Source organism: Triticum urartu, chromosome 5A, assembly GCF_056163025.1.
Source record: "Triticum urartu cultivar PI428250 chromosome 5A, HENAU_Tu73, whole genome shotgun sequence".
Lineage (NCBI taxonomy): Eukaryota > Viridiplantae > Streptophyta > Magnoliopsida > Poales > Poaceae > Triticum > Triticum urartu.
This window is the reverse complement of record NC_141877.1, coordinates 572345908-572369764: the sequence shown is the minus strand read 5'-3', so window position 1 is coordinate 572369764 and position 23857 is coordinate 572345908. Positions and strand designations below refer to the sequence as shown.

Sequence of the window (23857 nt, the reverse complement as noted above, 5' to 3'; positions counted from 1 at the left end):
TAAATCTTAAAATAAACTAGACAATATTTGAGAGATGTAGGAAAAAGAATTAATTCATTTGGAGTTATATTTAAAAAGTTATAGCCAGTCAAAGTTCTGGTCAAATCTGTTATATAAAATAAAACTGAAAAGAAAACGTTACGGAGGGGAATACGCTTTCGGAGCGGGGAAAACGTACTGGGGGAAATACGCCTTCACTTAATCCCACGTGGACGGTGCGCGTCTCCCTGACAGTGGGCCCGCCTGGCCCACCGGTCATGTTTGACCAGTCGCCTTTCCCTCTCCTTTCTCTGTCCCGAGCGGAGGCGGAACTCTGGCGATCGCTGTCGGCGATTGGTGGCTCCGTTTGAGAAACCGAAGCCATCCACGGGCTCAGGGGGTCGAGGCGGTCCCGCCGGTGGGTGTTACGGTCTCGGGAGTGGACGGTGTCGTCGGCGGTGAGCTTCGCGGCGGACGGAGAGCTTCGGGAGCAGAGTGGTTTTGGGGCTACGGTGGTTCTCGATCAAAATCGAGTAGTGGGAAAGGTTCACGGGAGGATGAGGGGGCTCTTGGTGGAGAGAACGGAGAGTGGGAGGCCCTGGTGGTGCCGAATTGGCCGGGGCAGTGGCGGCGGCTGCAGTTGCCGGAGATGAGGAAGGAGACCTCCCCGGATCGATTGGCTGCCACGGGAGAACTAGGGGAGCATTCTAAGGTTGCCTATGTGCTTGAATGGGTTCGGGGCCTCCTTTTATAGCTCGTCGAGGTCGGTTCCGCGGCGGCCGTGGATAAGCTCTCCGGTGAACCGCCTCTCTGTAGCCAGGGCGACGTGGCGGCGACGAGCGCTAGTGGACACACTCGCGGATGAGCACGCGCTGTTCCAGGGGCCAGGTGGCGAGCGGAGGAAGGTTCGGCGGCGCCGACATGGGCAGAGGCTGCCGGGCGGCGGCGGCGGCTAGCGCTTGGCCTGCCGGGCGCGGCGAGGGGCGGCTTGGCGCGTAGCTGTGAGAAGGGGAGTGCATGGCGTGATACCGCGGAGCGAGCCAAAGCCGTGGGGCCAGCGTGTCGGCTCGGGCGCGGGTCGTGCAATACGCGCGCTCTGCTCGCGCTCCGGGCGTGCGCGGGACGTGCTCGACGCAATGCCAGAGCATGCTAGAGGTCGAGGTTGAGGCTGGGAAGAAACAGGACTAGGTTAGGAGTAACAGGGAGTCTAGTGGACATGCTGGTTTGATCAGAGGTGCAAGTTCACAGTGCAATGCCACAACTCATGTCAAAACTGGTCATGCTCTCCAGGTGTTTGACAAAATGCCAAGGGCACTTAGGCAAGTCCTGGAGGGGCCAAATTTTCCAGACAGGGTCTCCTTAGATGCAAGAGAGAGTGGTGAGGTTAGTTTGGCAAAAGGAGAAACTTGCTAGTGCAAGTTTTACAAAACTTCAATTCTGGACAAGAAATAAATGACATTATTTCATGAGCCAAAATTAATCCAATGGGTGCATGCTCCTGGATTTAGAGGTTTGGTAGGGCTGTCTACAAGTAGGAGAAAGCACAAGGTCATTGGAGCAAAATTTAATAGGGTTGCAGTAGAAATCACAAGGCTGCACCAGAATGGAAAAGAGGTTGATTCACTCAAATTTTTCAAATAACAACACAGGGTTTTTGCATAAAGTTGAATCATGAGTTACTACCAATATCCCATAATTTTGGTGGAGGCTAGAAAGAATTATTTAAATGGGTTGTAGTGCAAATTGCACTCTGGACCAGAGAAGAAAAATTGAGTGTAGAGCTCAAAAATATTTCATGAATAAAATATATTTTTGCATAAAAGTTATTGAATAACATCACATGACATCTCCAAACTTTTGTGGGAATTTTAAGTGAATCTATCAAATGGTTGTAGTTCAAATATGGCCATTTAACCTTGAAAAAAAACCATTTTCAAGAAAATAAAGATCAAGCAACTTAATTATTTAATTAATTATATTAAATAAGGGAAAGTTTCTCTTGAGAGATTAAATATGTCCAATGACATATTCGAAAAGTTTTCTCTTTGGGAAAAACTCATCATAACAGGGAAGGAAATGATTTAAAAAATCAAAATGGAGCTCAAAAATTCAAAGTTTTAATTCCTGGAAAAAATTTTAATTCATAAAACAAGGCCAAAAATTTGGGGTGTCACACATCTTCGAAGCACCGTCATGATCACCATCGTCATCGGCGCGACACCTTGATCACCATCGTAGTATCGTTGTCGTCTCGCCAATCTTATGCTTCCACGACTATCGCTACCGCTTAGTGATAAAGTAAAGCATTACAGCGCAATTGCATTGCATACAATAAAGCGACAACCATATGGCTCCTGCCAGTTGCCGATAACTTGGTTACAAAACATGATCATCTGATACAATAAATTTTTTGCATCATGTCTTGACCATATCACATCACAACATGCCCTGCAAAAACAAGTTAGACGTCCTCTACTTTGTTGTTGCAAGTTGTATGTGGCTTCTACGGGCTTAAGCAAGAACCAATCTTACCTACGCATCAAAACCACAACGATAGTTTGTCAAGTTGGTGCTGTTTTAACCTTCGCAAGGACCGGGCGTAGCCACACTTGGTTCAACTAAAGTTGGAGAAACTGACAACCGCCAGCCACCTGTGTGCAAAGCATGTCGGTAGAACCAGTCTCGCGTAAGCATACACGTAATGTCGGTCCGGGCCACTTCATCCAACAATTGCCGAACCAAAGTATGACATGCTGGTAAGCAGTATGACTTATATCGCCCACAACTCACTTGTGTTCTACTCGTGCATATAACATCAACACATAAAACCTAGGCTCGGATGCCACTGTTGGGTAACATAGTAATTTCAAAAATTTCCTACGCACACGCAAGATCATGGTGATGCATAGCAACAAGAGGGGAGAGTGTGATCTACGTACCCTTGTAGACCGACAGCGGAAGCGTTAGCACAACGTGGTTGATGTAGTCATACGTCTTCACGGCCCGACCGATCAAGCACCGAAACTACGGCACCTCCGAGTTCTAGCACACGTTCAGCTCGACGACGATCCCCGGACTCCGATCCAGCAAAGTGTCGGGGAAGAGTTCCGTCAGCACGACGGCGTGGTGACGATCTTGATGTTCTACCGTCGCAGGGCTTCGCCTAAACACCGCTACAATATTATCGAGGAGTATGGTGGAAGGGGGCACCGCACACGGCTAAGAAAACGATCACGAGGATCAACTTGTGTGTCTATGGGGTGCCCCCTGCCCCCGTATATAAAGGAGTGGAGGAGGGGAGGGCCGGCCCTCTCTATGGCGCGCCCTAGGGAAGTCCTACTCGCACCGGGAGTAGGATTCCCCCTTTCCTAGTCCAACTAGGAGTCCTTCCATGTAGTAGGAGTAGGAGACAAGGAAGGGGAAGAGGGAAGAGAAGGAAGGAGGGGGCGCAGCCCCTCCCCCTAGTCCAATTCGGACTAGGCCTTGGGGGGGCGCGCGGCCTGCCTCTCCCTCTCCTCTAAAGCCCAATAAGGCCCATATACTTCTTCTCCCGTATTCCCGTAACTCCCCGGTACTCCGAAAAATACCCGAACCACTCGGAACCTTTCCGATGTCCGAATATAGTCGTCCAATATATCGATCTTTACGTCTCAACCATTTCGAGACTCCTCGTCATGTCCCCGATCTCATCCAGGACTCCGAACTCCTTCGGTACATCAAAACTCATAAACTCATAATATAACTGTCATCGAAACCTTAAGCGTGCGGACCCTACGGGTTCGAGAACAATGTAGACATGACCGAGACATGTCTCCGGATAATAACCAATAGAGGAACCTAGATGCTCATATTGGCTCCCACATATTCTACGAAGATCTTTATCGGTTAGACCGCATAACAACATACGTTGTTCCCTTTGTCATCGGTATGTTACTTGCCCAAGATTCGATCGTCGGTATCTTAATACCTAGTTCAATCTCGTTACCGGCAAGTCTCTTTACTCGTTTCATAATACATCATCTCGCAACTAACTCATTAGTTGCAATGCTTGCAAGGCTTATGTGATGTGCATTACCGAGAGGGCCCAGAGATACATCTCCGACAATCGGAGTGACAAATCCTAATCTCGAAATACGCCAACCCAACATGTACCTTTGGAGACACCTGTAGAGCTCCTTTATAATCACCCAGTTACGTTGTGATGTTTGGTAGCACACAAAGTGTTCCTCCGATAAACGGGAGTTGCATAATCTCATAGTCATAGGAACATGTATAAGTCATGAAGAAAGCAATAGCAACATACTAAACGATCGGGTGCTAAGCTAATGGAATGGGTCATGTCAATCACATCATTCTCCTAATGATGTGATCCCATTAATCAAATGACAACACATGTCTATGGTTAGGAAACATAACCATCTTTGATTAACAAGCTTGTCAAGTAGAGGCATACTGGTGACACTTTGTTTGTCTATGTATTCACACATGTATTATGTTTCCGGTTAATACAATTCTAGCATGAATAATAAACATTTATCATGAAATAAGGAAATAAATAATAACTTTATTATTGCCTCTAGGGCATATTTCCTTCACTACAAACCCCAAGTGATTGAGCATCACTGAAGAGATTGATCCTGAGTGGATCCGACGCTTGTTAACTTTGTGCTTCTTCCAGACGGTTAGGCGTCATGGTCTAGAGCATCCAAGAGGAATTGTGGATCGCCGAGTGACCAAGTTTGTGAAGGTTTGGAAGTCGCCTGAAGACTTACCACGAGTGATTGGACGAGGTCTGTGTGACCTTAGTTCAAGGAGAATACGGTGAGGACTGGGTGTCCTGAGCTGCGTGTTCAGGACTGGGTGTCCGGGACTGTGTGTCTTCGAGTTTAAATACTTAGCCGCTCCAACCAGACGTACAACTGAGACAGCAGTTGGAACTGGTCTACCAAATCATTGTCTTCACCAAGCTTACTGGTTCTATTTCCTCAACTCTTTCATTTCCTCATAACTATGTTGTGTGTTTGTTCATATCTGTGTTTGAAGACTTTGACTGAAGACTTTCTCAATTTCCTCAGTTCAATTTCTTCAGTCTATTTGTCTTCATCCTGTGTTATCCTGTGGTTACGCTTCCTGTACTCTGTGCCTGTCTTCATTTCATCATGATGAATATTCTTGTATTCTGTTATGTTTACTTTTGAGTACTTATTTCGCTGCTAGTAGTTCTTCGCTAAGGAATTTCCTCACCGGCAAATTCCTCAGTGAAGAATTTCATGAAAATCGCCTATTCACCCCCCTCTAGTCGATATAACGCACTTTCACGGACTCATCGTCATTGAAGCCTGGTTCAGGGGCTACTGAGGGGGTCCTGGATTAGGGGGTCTTCGAACAGCCGGATTATATCCTTTGGCCAGACTGTTGGACTATGAAGATACAAGATTGAAGACTTCGTCTCGTGTCCGGATGAGACTCTATTTGGCGTGGAAGGCAAGCTAGGCAATATGGATATGGATATCTCCTCCTTTGTAACCGACCTTGTGTAACCCTAACCCTCTCCGGTGTCTATATAAACCGGAGGGTTTTAGTCCGTAGGACGACATACAATCATACCATAGGCTAGCTTCTAGGGTTTAGCCTCTCTGATCTCGTGGTAGATCTACTCTTGTACTACGCATATCATCAATATTAATCAAGCAGGACGTAGGGTTTTACCTCCATCAAGAGGGCCCGAACCTGGGTAAAACATTGTGTCCCCTGCCTCCTATTACCATCCGGCCTAGACGCACAGTTCGGGACCCCCTACCCGAAATCCACCGGTTTTGACACCGACAGTGCCGTTAAATGATCATCTTCACAAATAGCCCGCTATTGTCCGCTATAGCTGATTTTGAGGGCCGCCACTATTTTCTTTTTTTTGCGAACTCAAACCTTGTATTACTCAATCATAGTATCATTACAATCCTCAGCAACTAACTCCAAAACTTCAGGAGGACCCGGCCCTAACCAAGTCATAGTCCTATTACTAGCATGTGTTGGTCGGGTCATGTGTGGATGGCTGGTGTGGTGTGCGTGCATGTAGGTAGTGGGTTAGTGGCCGGTGTGGCTGTGGATGTGTGCGTGCGTAAGGCTATTTATAGCCTGCATGTGTGTAGAGAAAGTGAACCAAGTGTAAGACATGTAGCCATTGTAAAGAAGAAAAGATTGGTGGGTTTGAGCGCCCGTGGCGGCATTCGTGTGTCGGCCGAAAAATCTTGTGTCCACTGTTCTTCTTCTTCCACCTCCGTTCGAGTGAGAGGAGAGATAGCTAGAGGGCTTCGGTTCCAACAAGTGCGCCCCCGATTTGTCTGGGCATCGCATGCCGCTGATCGCCTGGACGTCGCGCGTCATCGATCGCCGCTCTGCGCCATTCATCTCCAGATCGCTAGGTACTGCAGCGGCAAAATGGAATCCAATCCTTCTGCACAGTATTTTTCTACCGTTACCTTTGGTTATCTCATTACTTGTGTTAACCTGCACATCCGACAACCTACAGTTAGTCGAAGTATACTACGGAAATTTTAGAATATGTAAAGTCTATGCTACATGGTTGAGCTGCGGTTGCTCGCGCAGGGCCTGGGCGGCGAGCTACAGTGGCTCGCACAGGCATCAGCGAGGCGAGGGCGATCTTTGCTCGCTCGTGCAGACTTGGACGAGCACTGGTGGCGAGGTACGAGAGCTCGAGTAGGCATAAGCAGGGCCACAACGAGTTCTGCCGACACACGCAGGCTTGGGCTAGCAATGGCGGGCAGCGGCAAGCTGCGGTTACTGGCACAGGCATGGGCGAGCTAGGGCGGTGAGCTGTTGTGGCTCGCACTGGCATCAGTAAGCTACGGTGGAGACAAGGACGAGCGCCTCATAGCAATCCGACCCAACCAGTCCACACATGCATCAGAAAAGGTTGAAATATCCAGAGGTACTTTCTTCTCTTCGGGTGGCAACAAATGGGAAAATAAAAAATAAAAGCAATGGAAAAGAGAAAATGGCATGGTAATCAAAGTGCACACGATCTAGATAACATTTTGCGAAGTCAATCTTGAGAGTGGCAGTTTTGAGAAGCCCAATATTAAAAGTGGTAAATAGCCAATTTTCTCCAAAAAGAGTGGTGGCGTCCAACTCGGGAGAGGAGGGGATTAGGGTTAGGATGGATGATGGAGCGGGTTTTTTTGACAGGAGGAAACCGAGTAGGGATAGAAACAGATGATGATAGTCATGGGATGGACGATCGGCAGAATAGTGGTCCAGTTGATAGGAAAAGGAAACTTGTGTTCTTTTTAGACAGTAGAGATAAGGACATAGGAGCCAACACATTCAAAGGCATTTTTTTCAATTGAGATGTACGGATTCATGTGTTTACATATATAGATTCTGTTCATGTATCACAGTCCAATGCGTATATGAGCCACCCCTTGCCGTAAACACACACACACACACACTACCCGTGCATGTTTTGATCGGAAAGCAAAAAGGCTAATAAAGATCCTAAAAAGGGCTAATAAAGTAGAACGTGCTAGCGTTCCCTAAAAAAAGTAGAACGTGATAGCGTGATGTCGAAAAAAGTAGAATCTGCTAGCATTAGTAGAAAAAGGGTCTAATGTGAAGCACATTAGTCTCGGTTTGTAGCTGAACCGGCACTAATGTGACCATTAGTGCCGGTTCAAATGGTTTGGCGGGCGGCGCTTATTAGTATCGGATCGTGGAGAATCTTTAGTACCGGTTCGTGTCACGAACCGGTACTAAAGAGTCTACAGCAGGCTGTTGGCAGGCTGTGGCCTCACCAACCCTTTTAGTACCGGTTCATGCCACAAATCGGTACTAAAGTTTCGCCATGCAGCGGCTTTTTAGTCTCACCTGGCTACCCTAAGAGGGTTTTTACCACCTTAAATATGTTACTGCTCAAACTATCACAACCAATTGGTCTTCATTGAACTCTATGTATAGGATTTTTTATGTATATTTTTACATGTTTTTAAAGCTTCAGACTTTTTATGCATTCAGTATGCACCATTCAAAGTCACGTCATCAACTTTCAACCCTTTGTGCCTTTATTTTCAATTTTTCATGCATTTACTGATTTGTTTTGAGCTAAATGACCCTGAAATTGAAAAGCACTACAAATGAACTCTAAAAAGGTTGAAACTTGGCATGGTATCACCATTTCACTCACATAGCATGTTCAAAAAAGTAGAGAGGGTTACGGCAAAAACTGGGTGCACTTCGTGTACAAACTGGACAATCTCTTTCGAAGTATCAGGGTTTCGGACGAAAACTCATCTGTTACAAAGGCACTTCATTTTTTAAACTTATTACGACTCCAGACTTTTTGCGTTCAGTGTGCATCATTCAAAGCCACATCATCAATTTTCAACCCTTTCTACCTTTATTTTTCTATTTTTTCATGCATTTACTGATTTGTTTGAGCTAAATAACCCTGGAATTAAAAAGCACTACAAATGAACTCTGAAAAGGTTGAAACTTGGCATGGTATCATCATTTCACCCACATAGCATGTGCAGTAGAGAGGGTTACGGCAAAAACTGGATGCACTTCGTGTACAAACTGGACAATCTCTTTCGAAGTATCAGGGTTTCGGACGAAAACTCATTTGTTACAAAGGCACTTTATTTTTTTTAACTTATTACAACTTCATACTTTTTTACGTTCAGTATGCACCATTCAAAGCCACGTCATCATTTTCAACCCTTTCTGCCTTCATTTTCTATTTTGCATGCATTTACTGATTTGTTTTGAGCTAAATGACCCTGAAATTGAAAAGCACTACAAATGAACTCTGAAAAGGTTGAAACTTGGCATGGTATCATCATTTCACCCACATATCATGTGCAAAAAAGTAGAGAGGGTTACACCAAAAACTGGATGCACTTCGTGTACAAACTGGACACTCTCTTTCGAAGTATCAGGGTTTCGGACGAAAACTCATCTGTTACAAAGGCACTTTATTTTTCTAAACTTATTACAACTCCAGACTTTTTGTGTGTTTATTATGCACCATTCAAACCCACGTCGTCAACTTTCAACCCTTTGTGCCTTCATTTGCTATTTTTCATGCATTTACTGATTTGTTTTGAGCTAAATAATCCTGAAATTGTAAAGCACTACAAATGAACTCTGAAAAGGTTGAAACTTGGCATGGTATCATCATTTCATCCAAATGGCATGTGCAAAAAAGTAGAGAGGGTTACAGTAAAAAACTTGATACACTTCGTGTACAAACTGGACACTCTTTAAATACAACAAAAATATTCACAAAGAAACTTCGTAATTTTTTGTATCTAAAGCAAAAATATTCACAAAGAAACTCTAAATACAACAAAAAAACTACTCAGAAATAAATAGAAGAAAATAAATAAAGCAGAAAGAAAACAAAACTACATAAAAAAAATATTTGGTCGCTGCCCAGTGGGTCTGCTTGGCTTTGGGCATGGATATGCACACCCATAAGGCCCAGTAGGCTCATAGGGCAGCGCGCCAAAGTTAGGCACAGAAGCCTGCTTTAGAGAGGAGCTCGAAGGAGCAGCCGTGGCTGGGTTTATAAACCAGTGCGGCTGCCCTTCGCCCGGCGAGGTGGGACTAAACTTTGTGCACCGCGGGATGGGAGCGCACCCACTTTAGTACCGGTTCGTGGCTCCAACCGGTACTAAAGGGGGTGTCTTAGTACCGGGTTGAGCCACAACCCGATACTAAAGGGGGTCGCTTCCCGCCGCTTGGCCTGGCCAAATTTGACCTTTAGTACCGGTTGGTGGCTCCAACCGGTACTAAAGGTCCATCCTATATATACAACACTTACGAAAATTTCAGTTAGTTTCTGTTCTGCTTCATCGCGCCTGTCGTCATCGTCGCCCCCCCCCCCCCCGCCGCGCGCGTCAGCCCATCCCCGTCGCCGTCACCGTCCTCGTCCCCGTCGCTGCCCCCTTCGCGCGCGCCCGTCCCCGCCCTCGTCACCGCGCGCGCCCGTCCCTGCCCTCGTCGCCAGCGGCCCCTGCGCGCCCAACCCCGGGGGCCGCTGGCGACGAGGGCGGGGACCATAATGTCACGAATGGATGGTTTCATTTTTTGCAGCTTAAATACTCATCTACCATATTCACGAATGGATGCATGTTGGTTGAACGTTAAGTGGAATTGACCATGTGAATTCTGGCGCGTGGTGAACCATATATATATATATATCCATGTTCGGCTTCCAAGTAATAGACGTGTCAAGTGCAGCAAACAGCAACATCTATCTCGACCATAATTTAAATATAAGCCAATTATATATTATCGAATGTAAAGCTCCATTACCAAGCAGTCCGCTTGGTAATATACCAAAAAAGGTTGCAACCAATAATAAATCAATGTAAACTCCATCGATAAAAAGGGACCGCATGAATTGAGTATGTACTCCCACGAGAAGGGTAATAACGGACGGATGTTGTTCCCTACGCGTTCCACGGGCGAGGCAGAAACATGCGGCACATGTTGGCAGGCTCTCTACGTTGCCAGTCTCTGGGCGGCGGATCTCCTGGTGTACCGCTGGGGGTCGTGCTCTGGCAGGCAGACTTGGAGCGCCTCCTACTGCTTGACAAGAATGGCAGGGGGCGATGGAAGGGTTTGCCTAGCCAGTGAGCAGATCGGCGCACGTTTGGAGGTAAATTCCCCTTTGTCACGTTGCTTGGATTAGCACGACTCTGGATTGTGCGGGTCTCGGTGGCGTGCTCAATGCGCGCTGCGAGGAGTGGGAGGTTGGGCGATGCCATGAATGTGCGGTGAGGCTGGATGGCAATTACTCCCCTCCAGAGCACGATTACGCCATACCCCCCACAAGTCCATTGTCATTCCACCTTGCGGCAGCGAAAAACTCTCATCTCTGTCTAGTTTGCGTTCTCCACTAATTTTGATGAGCAGTGGCAGATTAGAGGTTGAAGATTGAGTCGAAGATATTGGAGATCCCAAGCGAAGATAAGGTGAAGATGAATCAGATGCAGGAGATCTGTTCATGGTCTGTGACCAAGGACAATCTGTACGAGGCGGCGTGCTTGATCTGTTAGAGGCTAATAGTGGAGGAGGACGAGAGGCTGTCGCTGGAGGGGCTAAGCAAGCTCCCTCTGCAAGTAGATATCTAGGCCATGGAGGAGGCGGGATCAGAGGATCCGAAATAGGAGTGGAAGTGGCGCAAGTTCCAATATCATCGTCGTGCCCCCATAGGCCCAACGATGTTCAAGATTAGAATGGTGATGGTGCTCCCTTTGCTAGGGACAAGGGAGATGCTCATTCTGATTCTGGAAGACGATCCGAGGGTCCATGTAACAAAACTCAAGGAGGTCACCGCACTTCCCGCGGTGTTGCCCCCGTCTACTGAACTTGGCTTGCTCCACTGCAGCGGAGTAGGGTTGTCCCACGCTGGCAATGGCTTTTGGTTGCTAGGTGGGGAGGACTCCGACAACGAGGAAGTGTGGTCGTTCAGATATCAAGGTACTTTTTGTTGCTACTCTAGATATCTGCATTCTCCTTTGCAAAATTGTGAAGAGAGAATTGCACATAGAAGAAGTTGAGTTGGTAAATTGCAATCCAGAAAACAAAAAATGATACCAGACATCTTCCCGTGTCTCAGGATATGGTATTGCTCTAAGTGAATTCAGCCAAATTGAAGATAAGGAGATTTTATAAAGTTTATTAGTTGTGGGATAAAAGTCAAGAACCATTTGGATGCCAAAAAAATCTCGTGCATCCCTGCTTTTTGGTCCGAGGAGATGGTTGACTTTGGAGATTAGTTTTGAATGATTGTGAGGTTGTCAGTTGCCTTAGGGGAAATGGGTCGAAATTGAAATCTATAGTGATAATTGAAAACCAAGTTGATAACAAGTGTGTTGTTGGGCTTGATATAGTGGTCTCTTTTGATCCAGGAGGCCCGGGTCTTGGTGGGTTAAAAATATATTTTGGCAATCCGCTTACCCTTTCTTTTGATTACTTATAAATAGCATGCTTTTATCCTAGGTTGTGGATGAGAGTGAGTTCTCTGGCGTGTTAGGGTTTCCCTGTGAGCCGTCGGTGACTTGTAACTGAGGATATGGTTGAGAACTTTGGCAGACACAGGGGCACTGGGAGATTCAGTAATGAAGGGAGGGGTAATTATAAATATTGTAGTTATGAAGATGAAGGAGACCGAATTAGACACATAAATCCATGAGACGAAAGGGGTGACCTGGTTGTGAAATCTGGTGGTTTAAGTTGAAACTGGCAATTTCTTGATCTGCGAGGACCTCACTCGAATGATGGTGATGCCCAAGGCGGTGGATCTCTTCAACAGGTTGGCAGGAAGACTACAGAAGGGAATTTCTTGCAGCAAGGAAACATGGTAATCTCGGGACACCTTGAGGCTGGGTGTGAGTTGGGTACTGCAATGCATTAACAAGACTTCTATAAAGTGATGGATCCTAAGGGATGGCCATCAGTGGCAAATAGTATGGACTGGGTGTCAACGAGGGTGAAGATGGGCTTGGAATTAAGCATGGATGCAAGCGAGAGTCTGTAAAGCGTATTGTTTCTTGCAAAAAGGTGTTACCTATGAGACTAATCCCAACGACATATAAGGCAAGGTGGGTGGTGGCATTATTGTTTTAGTGAAAGGTGAATAATGAGGAGCCAAATTCGGACACAACAAAGCCTAGGGAGAGGGGATGTGTGCTAAACCGCATAGACCAGGCACAAAGTGCTTTCTTAAGGCCATATGGGTACTTGTGTAGTCAAAGAAACCTGAAGGTTGGCGACTATAGATTGTTTCGACAAGAAAACTATCGAGAGAAAATAGTTGTAGCTTGTGGTTGATGAATTTTCACCACCTTGATTGTTTTCCATTTATTTGAGAGAAACATGGACTTGGTTAAGCACAAAGGTGTAAAAGCGTTGGAGGGTAATATCGGCAATAGACTTGTTGTGTAATGGACTAGTTCGGTAATGCTGTGAGTACTCATCAAGAATAATGACATAAAATTCATAAGAAGGGAAAATACAATGGGAAAATTTCACAAATCATAATGTATTTTTGGAGGGGTAGTAGTAGAAAAAAAAGGGAAGAATCAATACGCAGGTAGGGCTGTCATCCAAACTGGCAAGAATCACAAACAAGAGTTTGCCGAATTTATTTATTACATGATGGAAGTAATTTTGTAGCTACTACAGAAACAGAAGCTTGCCCCGAGTGACTAAGACTTCAATGCCAGAGGTCGCCAGAGCTGGTTGCAGAGCAAACAATGGTGCCACCTTTATTCATCAAGCGGAAGTTGTAGATGTCTCCCGAGCTATTTGATCTCAGGGGGATTCTCATTGTTGCTAGCTCCTTTAAAGAGAAACCATAGGGATCAAATTCAAATGAAAAGTAAATATCACAACGAAAATTATTAAATAAAATCAAGTTCTTGATAATAGATGAGGAAACTAAAATTTGTTCAGATTGAAGGAATAACAAGAGTAGCCAATAGTTGTGATGGGGAGCCTCGAACCATTTCCAACTATAATATTAAGGGGAGTGTGCATTAATCGGGAATAAGACTTGTCTCATTAATCTCCGAGGAGGCTTCGTGGTCCATGAACAAATCATCGATGGAGTTGGGCTAGTGAGACATTTCTTATTTGAGTTTTCACCATGTAGCATGCAACATTTTTTAAAGCCAGTATGATCTAAGTATACCTCGACGTAGGCTTGGGATGGAGTGCTTGGATGAGGGTAGAACCAGCAGGAACGACAGCATCCAAGCACAACGCCACTGGGTTTAGTGGGAAGGTCGCCAACCATGGAGCGAATTTTACGGACTAAGGAAACTAGGGATGCCATGTTTTCCATGGCCCATGTGGTTGGGTGAGCCACATTTATGACTTCTGATGCACCTATGCTCCGAGGAGCATCCACTGGGACAATCGTGATTCAAATGGTCATTTATGGAGCATATTCATTGTCTTGTTACCTGCTGCCGTGCTCCTAGAAGTTGGCGACTGCATCGCCACTTTTTGGCGAGAGTCATTGTTGATGGTGAGTGTCGGGGTGCCATTGGCGTGCTTGTGCCGATACATTGTGATTGCCTTAAGAAACAACAATGACTGTGCCTAGACGAAGGGGGGAAAGGGCAAATGTAGGTGGAGTATGGAGGCCATTACCTGATATATGTGGCCGAGGCCGCAAATCATCACCAATGTGAGAGAGTTGTCGGTTACCAGTTTCTCATCGTTGGCGAGGGAGTGGATGAGCGCCCTGAGGCAACAGTAGTAGGTGGCGATGATCATGTCACCTCGAAATGTTGCCTAGAAATTTGTGCCAATGTGGATCGTGCATTTGGTAAGCTTGTCGTCGAAGAACACGTGCAGGTGCTACCACATCGTGTTGGCTACGTTCTCTGTTGACATGTACACATTGTATAGCTCACTAGATATCGTTGCATAGAGCCACATGATGATGGTGAGATGTTCCTTGCGCCACTTGATGTCTCAAGATGCAAGATCATACTCATGCTTGAGGTTAAGGCAGTCGAATTTGGTGTCCACGAGTTGAAAGAGATGCTTCCACTTGGTGTAGTTTTTGATGGCCAAGTTGAGTTTGAATGGTGATATTGGTCTGATGCATGGAGGGAGGAGAGAAGGAAGAGTTTCTTACAAAGACATGGACAATCCGAAGGTTGCTGCTATCAGAGGACTTGACAGTGGACTTGGTGCCAGTGGGGGACGCAACAGAGTTCTGACACATTGTGAAGGATTGGAAAGGAACTACTCTAATGCTAAGAAATTTTCTGGAAATCAATTTTTATTATATTTACGCTTCTGGGCCATGTATATATAGACATCACATATTAATACAATGGTAAGCTCTACAACCTAACTAAGTACATAATGGTCGATGTGTTAGGCATGGGAGCATCCTAGAGTGTTGGAGCATAAGGTGGTGCTAATGTTGTGCATCTATTGAGATGAGTGCACACCACAAAAGATCGATGGCTATAGGAGGTGATAATCCCACCTCTCATCCTTTGGTGGAAAGAAAAACAATGTATTCCCCAACATCTAGCATAAGTGTGTTCATTGGAACTAGAGATGTCAAGAGATTTGTCTCCTGAAGACGTATGAGGGAGGGGTCGTGAGCGAGGAGAATTTGCTAGACATTTGGCATGATTTTTCAAGGAGAACCCAATGATGAATGTTCCACACCATGGTCGTGAGCTTTGTAAACTATTTTCTTTCATGGGAAAAACATCGCAGTGCTAAGGAGCTGATGATCAAGGTAGAACACCACAAAGGCACCTAAGAGAAATGGGTTTGCCACGACATCACAAATATGCATCCAAGAATTTGAAAACACACACTAGAGGAATCAAGAAATTTGTTGTCTGCTTAAACATTCTTTGCCGTCAACTTGCTGACGATAAAATGAAGTCAGAAAAGAGCTACTTTGCCATGAGCTTTTCCTCGGCGAATGGAAAATTCTTTGCCATCAGCCAAACTCCGTATGTGTCGTCAGCCGAATAATAACAGATGGCAAAGAAAAGAATCTTTGCCATCGGCCAAAATCCATCTTTGCTGTTAGCCTCAAACATCACAGACGGCAAATAAATGGGTAAATATTAGAAAAAAACACAGGCGTGCTGCTCGTCCTCCTCTGTCGAGGCTGAAGAGAGATAAGGCCATTGCATCATGCTCCTCGTGGGGAAGACGCCAAGTGGCACAAATATGGCAAGGAGGCGGGGTGTTGGCGCCGGGTTTGAGGCAGTGCCAGGGAGGAGGTGTAGATTCAAGGTGCAAGTGGGCAAGCTCCGGCTCTTGTCGTCAGGGAGTTTTGCAGGATGCATGGTCGGATGGATCCATGTGCAGGGAACTTCATAGGATGACGATGAGTCACAGGTGATGGAGGGAGCTTCCGGGTGGCAGCCATGTCCTTTGAGGAGAGACAGAGACAGAGATCTGGGAGAGAGAGAAACATTGGAGAGAGGAAGAGCCAGGAGAAGAAAGGGAAGGGAGGAGGAAGGTGAAGGTGACACGTGATGGGCGGCGGTGCTCCTGTGGCTTCGGTCACCGGCGTCGGCCACCGGCAAGGAGAAGGCGGCTTTCTCGGGTCAGGAAAGGTCGACGAGAAGGAGGTCCTCGGGCGGCACCAGGAGGAAGGTCATGTGGCGGCGCGGTGCAAGGGCTGGGCAAGAGTTGATGCAGCGACACATGGATGGAGGTGGTGTGACGGTGCAACATGGAGGCAGGAGGTGGTGTGGCGACACAGGGCAGAGCAAGAGGTGGTGCGGCAGCATGCATCGAGATGCAGGTGCGGCAACAGTTCAGCGTAGAGCCAGAGGTGGTGCAGCGGCGCGGGGAGGGAGGTGGTGTGACGGTGTGGGGCGGGAGATGGTGCGGCGCCGGGAGAAGGGAGAGAGGTGCATGTAGGGTGGAGTTGGGCAAGTACGTGCGTGCGTGGGGGTGGTGTGGTGCCACATCATAAATCTGCGCGATCGATCCACGGGATGTGCTTTCTCTTGCCGACGACCAGAAAAAACTGACGGCAAAGTCTGTCTTTCCTATCAGTCAAATAAAAACATATGGCTAAGTTTGTCTTTGCTGCTAGTCAAATAAAAAATATGACAAAGTCTTTCTTTGCCGCCCGTCAAATAAAAACAGATAACAAAGTGAGCTCTTTGCTGACATTAGAAATTTGCCGTCACTTTTTCTCTATTTTGCTGTCAGCCCCGATAAAAAGCTGACAGAAAGAGCTCCACAGACGGCAAATTTCCTAATACTTGTAGTGACACATACACACAACCCTGGTACAACTTGTCATCAAGTTATTAAGGAGACATGTATTTGATACTTCCACTCTAACTCAGGGTGCACATGAGTGCACCGAAGAGAAATGACGGTGCGCTCCAAGACAGCGACGACAATGTGATCGTCCACCATGCCATCCTCTGCCTTACCCAAAAGAATGAAAGAGGTTGACCACGTTCTTGAGGGTCTTCAGTCAAAAAGAGATGGTGCCATGAAGCCCCCTGATCTTAGAAGCAGGCACCATCATTTGAAAGAAGGGCTCAGATGTCTTATTCATAGGGTGATGAATATAAAAATCCATGAACACGACATCAAGATGGTGCTTCTTGCGCACCGACATCTTCTGTGTGCTAGAGGGCTGAAAATCCCCGGTCACCGGCTTAGCATTGTCGATTTTGAGCTCACTCTAGCATTTGTGACGGCTGCCAACTCTTGAACCACTTGCAGCTAACACGGGCGGTGTTTGGATTAAGGTCTAAGGACTAGAAAGGGTGAATAGTGCTATAAAATAATTATATCCTGATTTTAGGGTAGGAAGTTTTTAGCACAAGACAACAAGGACAACACAAGCTTAAGTACTTAACAAGCATCTAGTTATAGAACATGATAGGATCTCAAGTGACCCCTAACCATCTAGGATGCGCTCACTAGCCAAGAGTAACAAGCAAAGAAAAGTCACTTGATAAGAACTCCCAGAATGATCTTCAATCAAAAATTCTCTAAAGAATCAAAGGGGTCACTCTCACCAGAATAGGAATTTCATGAAAGAGATGAACTAGAGATGTAGGTATGCAGGAAAGGGGAGTTCCTGGCCTTGGAAGAATCAAAGAAGTGAACATGGAACCACCCAGAACTTCTTTTCTTAAGTGTGATGGAGTGGAGTGATTTGAATAGGTGGATTGAGTGAGTGAAATGACTAAGGGTGGAAAGGAATGGTTGCAACCATGGATGGGTATAGGCTATTTGTGGATAAGTTCCAAAATATAGATGTTACTGCAAAAAATAAGTAACCATGCTTGGAAGGACTGGTAGTAGTTTATGGAACAACCAAGACAATTCAAATAAATTTGAATGGCCACAACAATGTTCAGGGACCAAATAAAGTAAACCACTCAGAAGTACCACTGAATGAATAAGTAGAGGTTTCGACTGAAAAAGATAACACATTTCGGCAAAGGCACAACTACTCAGAAAGTACCATGTAAAACCAATTGCTTGGTAGTACCATAGTGAGGGAGTAGTTCTTAGAATAAGAATCTACAGAAAGGAGCAGCTCGGAAGTTCCAGTTGAAAACGAAGCGAAATTACTGGACATATATTTTGCCCGATAGATAAATAAATCATGACAACTCGAAATTGCCGATGAGAAGTATTGTGGTCGACAACGACATAGTACAGAAAATGCTTCAAAGTGGATTTCTCAGCAGTTCCGAAAAAAATGAATAGCGGTTCTTAAGTATTGAAAAATATTTTCTCTAAGTATGAATAGCCCAAAGTGGCGCATAGTATGGGAAGATAAATCTTCAGATGTACCGGGGCTTAGAGAAACCCATACAAGGGGAATGGCTAGGAAGTGGATTTTAGAGGAATGATGTGTTTTGGCTCCCAGACTCAGATGAGCCCGTGAGTGAACAAAAAATCATTTAAAATACTAAATTAATTAAAAAAATCAGATTCTTTTGTAGAGAAAGATGCCTAGGTGCGTGATGTACGTGCCAAATTTCAGAACATTTGGATGCCTGAGTAGCTCTCGGCAACAAGGACAAATTTCGGGTCTATGAAAAAGTTTACTGCTTGTGCACTGTTCAAATCTGATTTATTTTTTTTGCTGAGAGCTACTCGGGTGTCCAAATGCATGGAATTTTGACACACACTTCACTCATTCCAATATCTTCCATGCAAAAAATTGGATTTTTTTAATTTTCCTAGTATTATTTTAAAATTCATTGATCACCAGGTGCAAATGAGCCTAGGCTCATAATTGGATATTCGACTTTGGAGGACTTTTTTATTATAATCTATTCTTTGGTTTTAAAACAAAGTACTTAGCTCTTGCTGCATTTCATAGTACGATTGTCCTACACTCAATGTGAACCCTGGATTCGGTAAACGCCTAGAAAAATACATGTTAAGAGCTTCAAGAGGACAAAAACTAGAGAAGTTGTTCGTGGGGTCATGAATGATACTTCACCTTTAGACCAAGACTTGAATAGGAAAATTAGTCCTACTCCCCGAAATAAACTCATTCAATACATTACTACATTAGTCATCTCAGTTTTGTCGTAAAACAACCAATTAGAATGTGTAGCTCGCCTACAATCAGCAAGCGGTGGTTTAGTCGGTTCCAGCAATGGGCAGCCACTTGCGGCGCGGCGGCCCTAGGTTGCAGCAACACGACACTGCCCTTGAAGTAGCACGTGTCACGTGGATTAGCAGACGGTGGTGGAATGATAGCCTAGAGATGGAAGAGGTGATCGGAACAAGTGAGATTTGGTAGGTGATGATGGAGTATAGCGCGAGGTAGGAGGGGTGAGGGAGGGGGTGAGTAGGGGAAGATGATAGATAGGGATAAGGTAAGGGGGTCACTTCACATAAGGCCCAGTACTATGGCATGTGGCGACCTGTCGAGATGGTCAACGCAAGCGCGCAATCAGCTGCCTAATTGGAATCGCACCTTGATTATACTACGTCAATCGGGGCTAGTTTAATGCCCTACATTAATTAGGCCAAGCTTGATTGAAATCATTCCTTTAATGAAATATATTAATCATTCCCAATGTAAAGCTTTGAAACAAAGACAAGATTTGAAAACAGTCAACAAATAGCATGAAACTCAAAAAGACCATGGACAATGGGTCCATGCAAAGAATACCCCGTGCATAGTAGAATTGCATTTCTGATGACCATCCAAACTAAGGCTTGACAGGATGAGAGAGGTTTCGGGCTCGGCCAGAGCTTCGCCAGGCCTGACAAGTGTTCAGCTCAAAAACGCACGCTGCGGCCCAGTCCCACACTTGCATATAGTACTTCAGCACATACGCAAGCGTTATCAAGGCTACCTAATGAACCAAACGTAACCTAAAGCTACCTCGAGCCAGTTTCAGCACTGCTCTTTTATTTTTGAAGGGAAGGATACCAATTTTAAGGCACATAATCTTGCTAGACATACTTTTGGCCAGCGGCTAGAAGCCTGTGCACAGCCAGGACAACGGACGCCAGCAGCCAGCCCACGCCGACGAGGACGCCAGGCACGGCCACTGACGCATGCCTGCTTGCCGCCACGCGGACTCCTCGCTCTTAAGACCGGCACTCGCAAACCTACCTATCTACTATATATACATGGAAATGCTTGCATGTTACAAGTGAAATCTTCAACAAGCACCCAGAAACTAATTAACAGAGTAGAAAAGGATCACGTACGATGCAGCCACAACAAACAGCCAAACATGGTGGAAATAGTTAGAAACATATGTGACACACCTTCTACCCTCTCGTCAGGGTCGTCCACTTCTAATCCCCTCTGCATGTCGACATGGAACCAGATATTGCGCACCTCCTGGTAGCACATAGGCTTTGGCATGAAGTCGCAGGAGCCTTCATTGATTGTCCTCATCACCATCTCCTTGGAATAGTCCGGGGAGAAAACTACACAAACACATGCAGGATTGCACATCAGTATGTACCGATACTAACCTCACAGTAACCATGCATGTCTATATGTGTGCGATCACATTTCGAATACTCACTGATGACCGGGTAGCGACCCCGAACGCGCTCGAGGAGGTCGAAGCCATCGAATCCAGCTCCTTCTTCGCCACCGTGCACGACGGTCATGATGATATCGAAGTGGAAGCCCTCTCCCTTCTCCTCCACCTTTATCAGCGCTTCTCTTGGCGACGCTTTTGCCGTCACTGCATGACACAAACACGTACGTACAAGGTGATGCAGATCTCACAAGAATAGGCAGAGGAGACATGCAAAACTGAGGGGAGTAGATCTAAGATGGCCGCCCAGGTACCTTTGTAGCCGCACCTCTCGAGGATTTGCGTCAAGTCCTCGAGATCGTTTGGGTCATCCTCCACCACGAGGACCCTCATCCCCGCGGGGAAATCCTGGGGCAAAGTGTCCCTGCTGACACCAGATGGTAGGGCGTTGCCTTTCTCCATAGCACGCACACACCTTGCGCTCTTCAGAAGGTCTTTCCCCTTTTCGAGAAAAAAAGAAGGTACTGCTGGTGATAGAAAGAGAGTGGAGAAGGCCTGAAGATACGGCTCAGATATATAAAGCCAGCCGCAAGCATCTTTTTTCCTCACGAAACAGAGCAGAGTAATGCACTAAGATTTGCCATATATAACTTAATTAATGCAGTACACTAAAACTATATATTATGTATTAGTACAAGTAGCCTTTCCAATTAATAGAGTATAATAAAGACAGATGATTCCAATCATACCATTAACAGTTGCTTAATTAATGTAGTGCACTAAAACTCAATATTAATGCTCCATATAATGTATTAGAACTCTATATAATGCAGTAACCTTCCAAATTAATGTAGTATGTCAAAGGTAGAGGATTCCAATCGTGTAATCAGACGCCTTGACTCCTCAACACGTGTACCCCCGCAGGCCACATGAGAAGCACTTCCCCTTGCCTTAACCTTTATCTCTTTGTCTTTGCTGACTCATCCCCTTCGCTTGTGAATGGTCCCTTGCGTCGCTTGAATATCTTGTCTCTTCAATCACTTGGTACGTAGCTTATTATTTGATCACTCAGGTCAATGGTTGATCGGCAGCCGTTAACTGGTCAGTTGTTGAGCAGACAATTGTTTTGACCTTTGTGAAAAATAAATCTGAACATTTCAGATTTTTTTTTGAAAAAACATGGATTTGAAAAAAAGTTCATAGATTTGCAATAAAAAGTTCACGAGTACGGAAAAAAGTTCATGGAATTCGAAAAACGTTCAAATATTGTAGGGAAAAAGTTCATAGATTTTGCAAAAGTTCACGAATTTGCACAAGTTCATCGATTTTGGAAAAGTATCCACAAGTTTGAAAAAAATCATCATTTTTTAAAACAAATCTTCAATTTTGCGAACTGGGAAAACCAGTTTGGAAAGATTTTCAAAACTGGGAGCTTCCGCGGACAGAAGAAAGAAGAAAGAAGAAAAAATAAGTAAGTACTCACAACATGTGAGATGTCCTTGTTTTCTTTTTTAAGAATGTGAGGTATACTAAACAAGATGGTCAGGAGTTGGAATCTCGTCGGACACGCCTCTTTTTGAAGGTTAATAGAAAAGATAAAAATGGTCTGGCTCGGCGAATGGGGTGTGTGCCAGTTTCCGGATAACACATTAACGGGCGCACAAGGCGCCAAACAGGAGTTGGCCCGGTTTTATTGTATTTCACTAACGGGCACACACCCCATTCGACTTAGAGGGCCAACCCATTTAAGAACTCTGGTGTGTTTTCTGCTGCCATTTTTTTTCATTTTCTGTCTTTTCATTTTTTAATGTTTTCTATAAGTATGGTCCTTTTTCAAAATCAAGAAGTTTCTTTAATTTTTGAGCTTTTTTTAAAACCACATGAACTTTTTTAGATTCATGAACTTTGTTTCAAAATTGGTGAATTTTTTCAATAGTCTAACTTTTTAAACAAATCCTCAAACTTTCAAATCTATGAGCTGTTTTGTCCAATCAGCGAACTTTTTTCAAATCCGTGATTACTATTTTTCAAATTTGTGAAGATTTTCCAAATTCATGAACTTTTTTTGAAAAGCATTGAACTATTTAAAATCTTTGGACCTTTTTCCCATTACGTGAACTTTTTAAAAATTCGTCAACATTTTTTCATAATCGCAAAATTTTCAAATTCATAATTTTTCTAAATTGGCAAACTTTTCCTTGTTTTTGCGTTTTCTTGGATTTATTGATTTTTTTAAAGAATCAATTGTTGACCAGTGAGGTGGTCAACTATGGAATAGTCAACCATTGACCGAGCGAAGCAGTTGCGCCCTCACGAGCCATCGCTCGCCCGTCTGCTGGGCCGGCCCATTTTTGCTTGCGCATGGGTGCCAGATCCCCTAACCGGCACAGAAGGAGCCGATTAGGATGACACTTCTTTAGGACATCCCCTCAGTCTTGCTTTTCATTTTACTAGATTGTTAATGGCGTGCGTTGCTGCGCCCGTCTATTCTTAATTTTATTTTTAGGGACTTGAAGTAATTTATATACTTTGTTTGATGTATTAGGCTTCCTTGTAGGTTGTTTTTGTCTCCGCTTGATTTTTTCAACACAATGATATGTAATCGGGACTCACAAAAAATGATATGTAATAAGGGAGAGGAGCCGGTCAATCTACAATAATACTATGTAACTACAGAGAGAAATCCAGTTGGTTTGCAAGAAAGTAGTGTGTTCGAGGAAATCCAGTTTGGCTCTTGGGAGTATATGCTCCTGCGCCCAATTTTGTTGACCCGTGCAAAAAAAAGTTGAATACCGAATTTTACACTTAATTTTGTTTTTTCACCAACGAAGTACTGCTATCCCGTTTCGCATGAAAATTGTCGAGCACGCTTGTTACACTAACAGGAACACAGGAACATGTACACAAGAAGACAGAATTTTTCAATTTTATTTACTATTTATTTTGAATTTACTATTCATCTGAGAGCACATGCAGACGTGTTGGTTCAAGTCGTGGTATCGTGGTATCAAGTGTATGTGATTTAAATTAGGATGGCTGATGGGAACATTTTTTTGTGATTGATCATCTACTGTTTTGGCTCCCAAAATAACTCTATAGCAAAATGTTGCAGAAATTTGCAATACAAAGTTTGAGAATGGTAGATACATCATGATAAATAGGTTGTGGGTAAAGCAGACATGAGAGCAATATAAAATAGTTCTACATACATATCTTTACATCTATAAACAAAAATAAGATATAGTGCTAGTGTTACCATATTTAAATTTGAGGTTTTTCCTATTATTAAGAGAGAAATGTTTAGGTACAATAGTACAAGAAATGAAATTCATAGAAATGATGTTAACATC

General features: G+C 44.7%; 1 protein-coding gene across 1 annotated transcript; it reads right to left on the bottom strand.

Moving 5' to 3' along the window:
* Positions 1-12986: 12986 nt before the first annotated feature.
* LOC147972971 (two-component response regulator ORR27-like) lies at positions 12987-21087 on the bottom strand. The gene is made up of 4 exons (XM_087523970.1): positions 20822-21087; positions 20550-20714; positions 20284-20448; positions 12987-13348 (listed from the first exon to the last, which is right to left on the bottom strand). Exons 1-4 carry the CDS (start codon positions 20967-20969, stop codon positions 13311-13313), a joined length of 516 nt encoding a protein of 171 aa, XP_087380096.1. The 5' UTR covers positions 20970-21087; the 3' UTR covers positions 12987-13310.
* Between the last annotated feature and the right edge of the window lie 2770 nt (positions 21088-23857).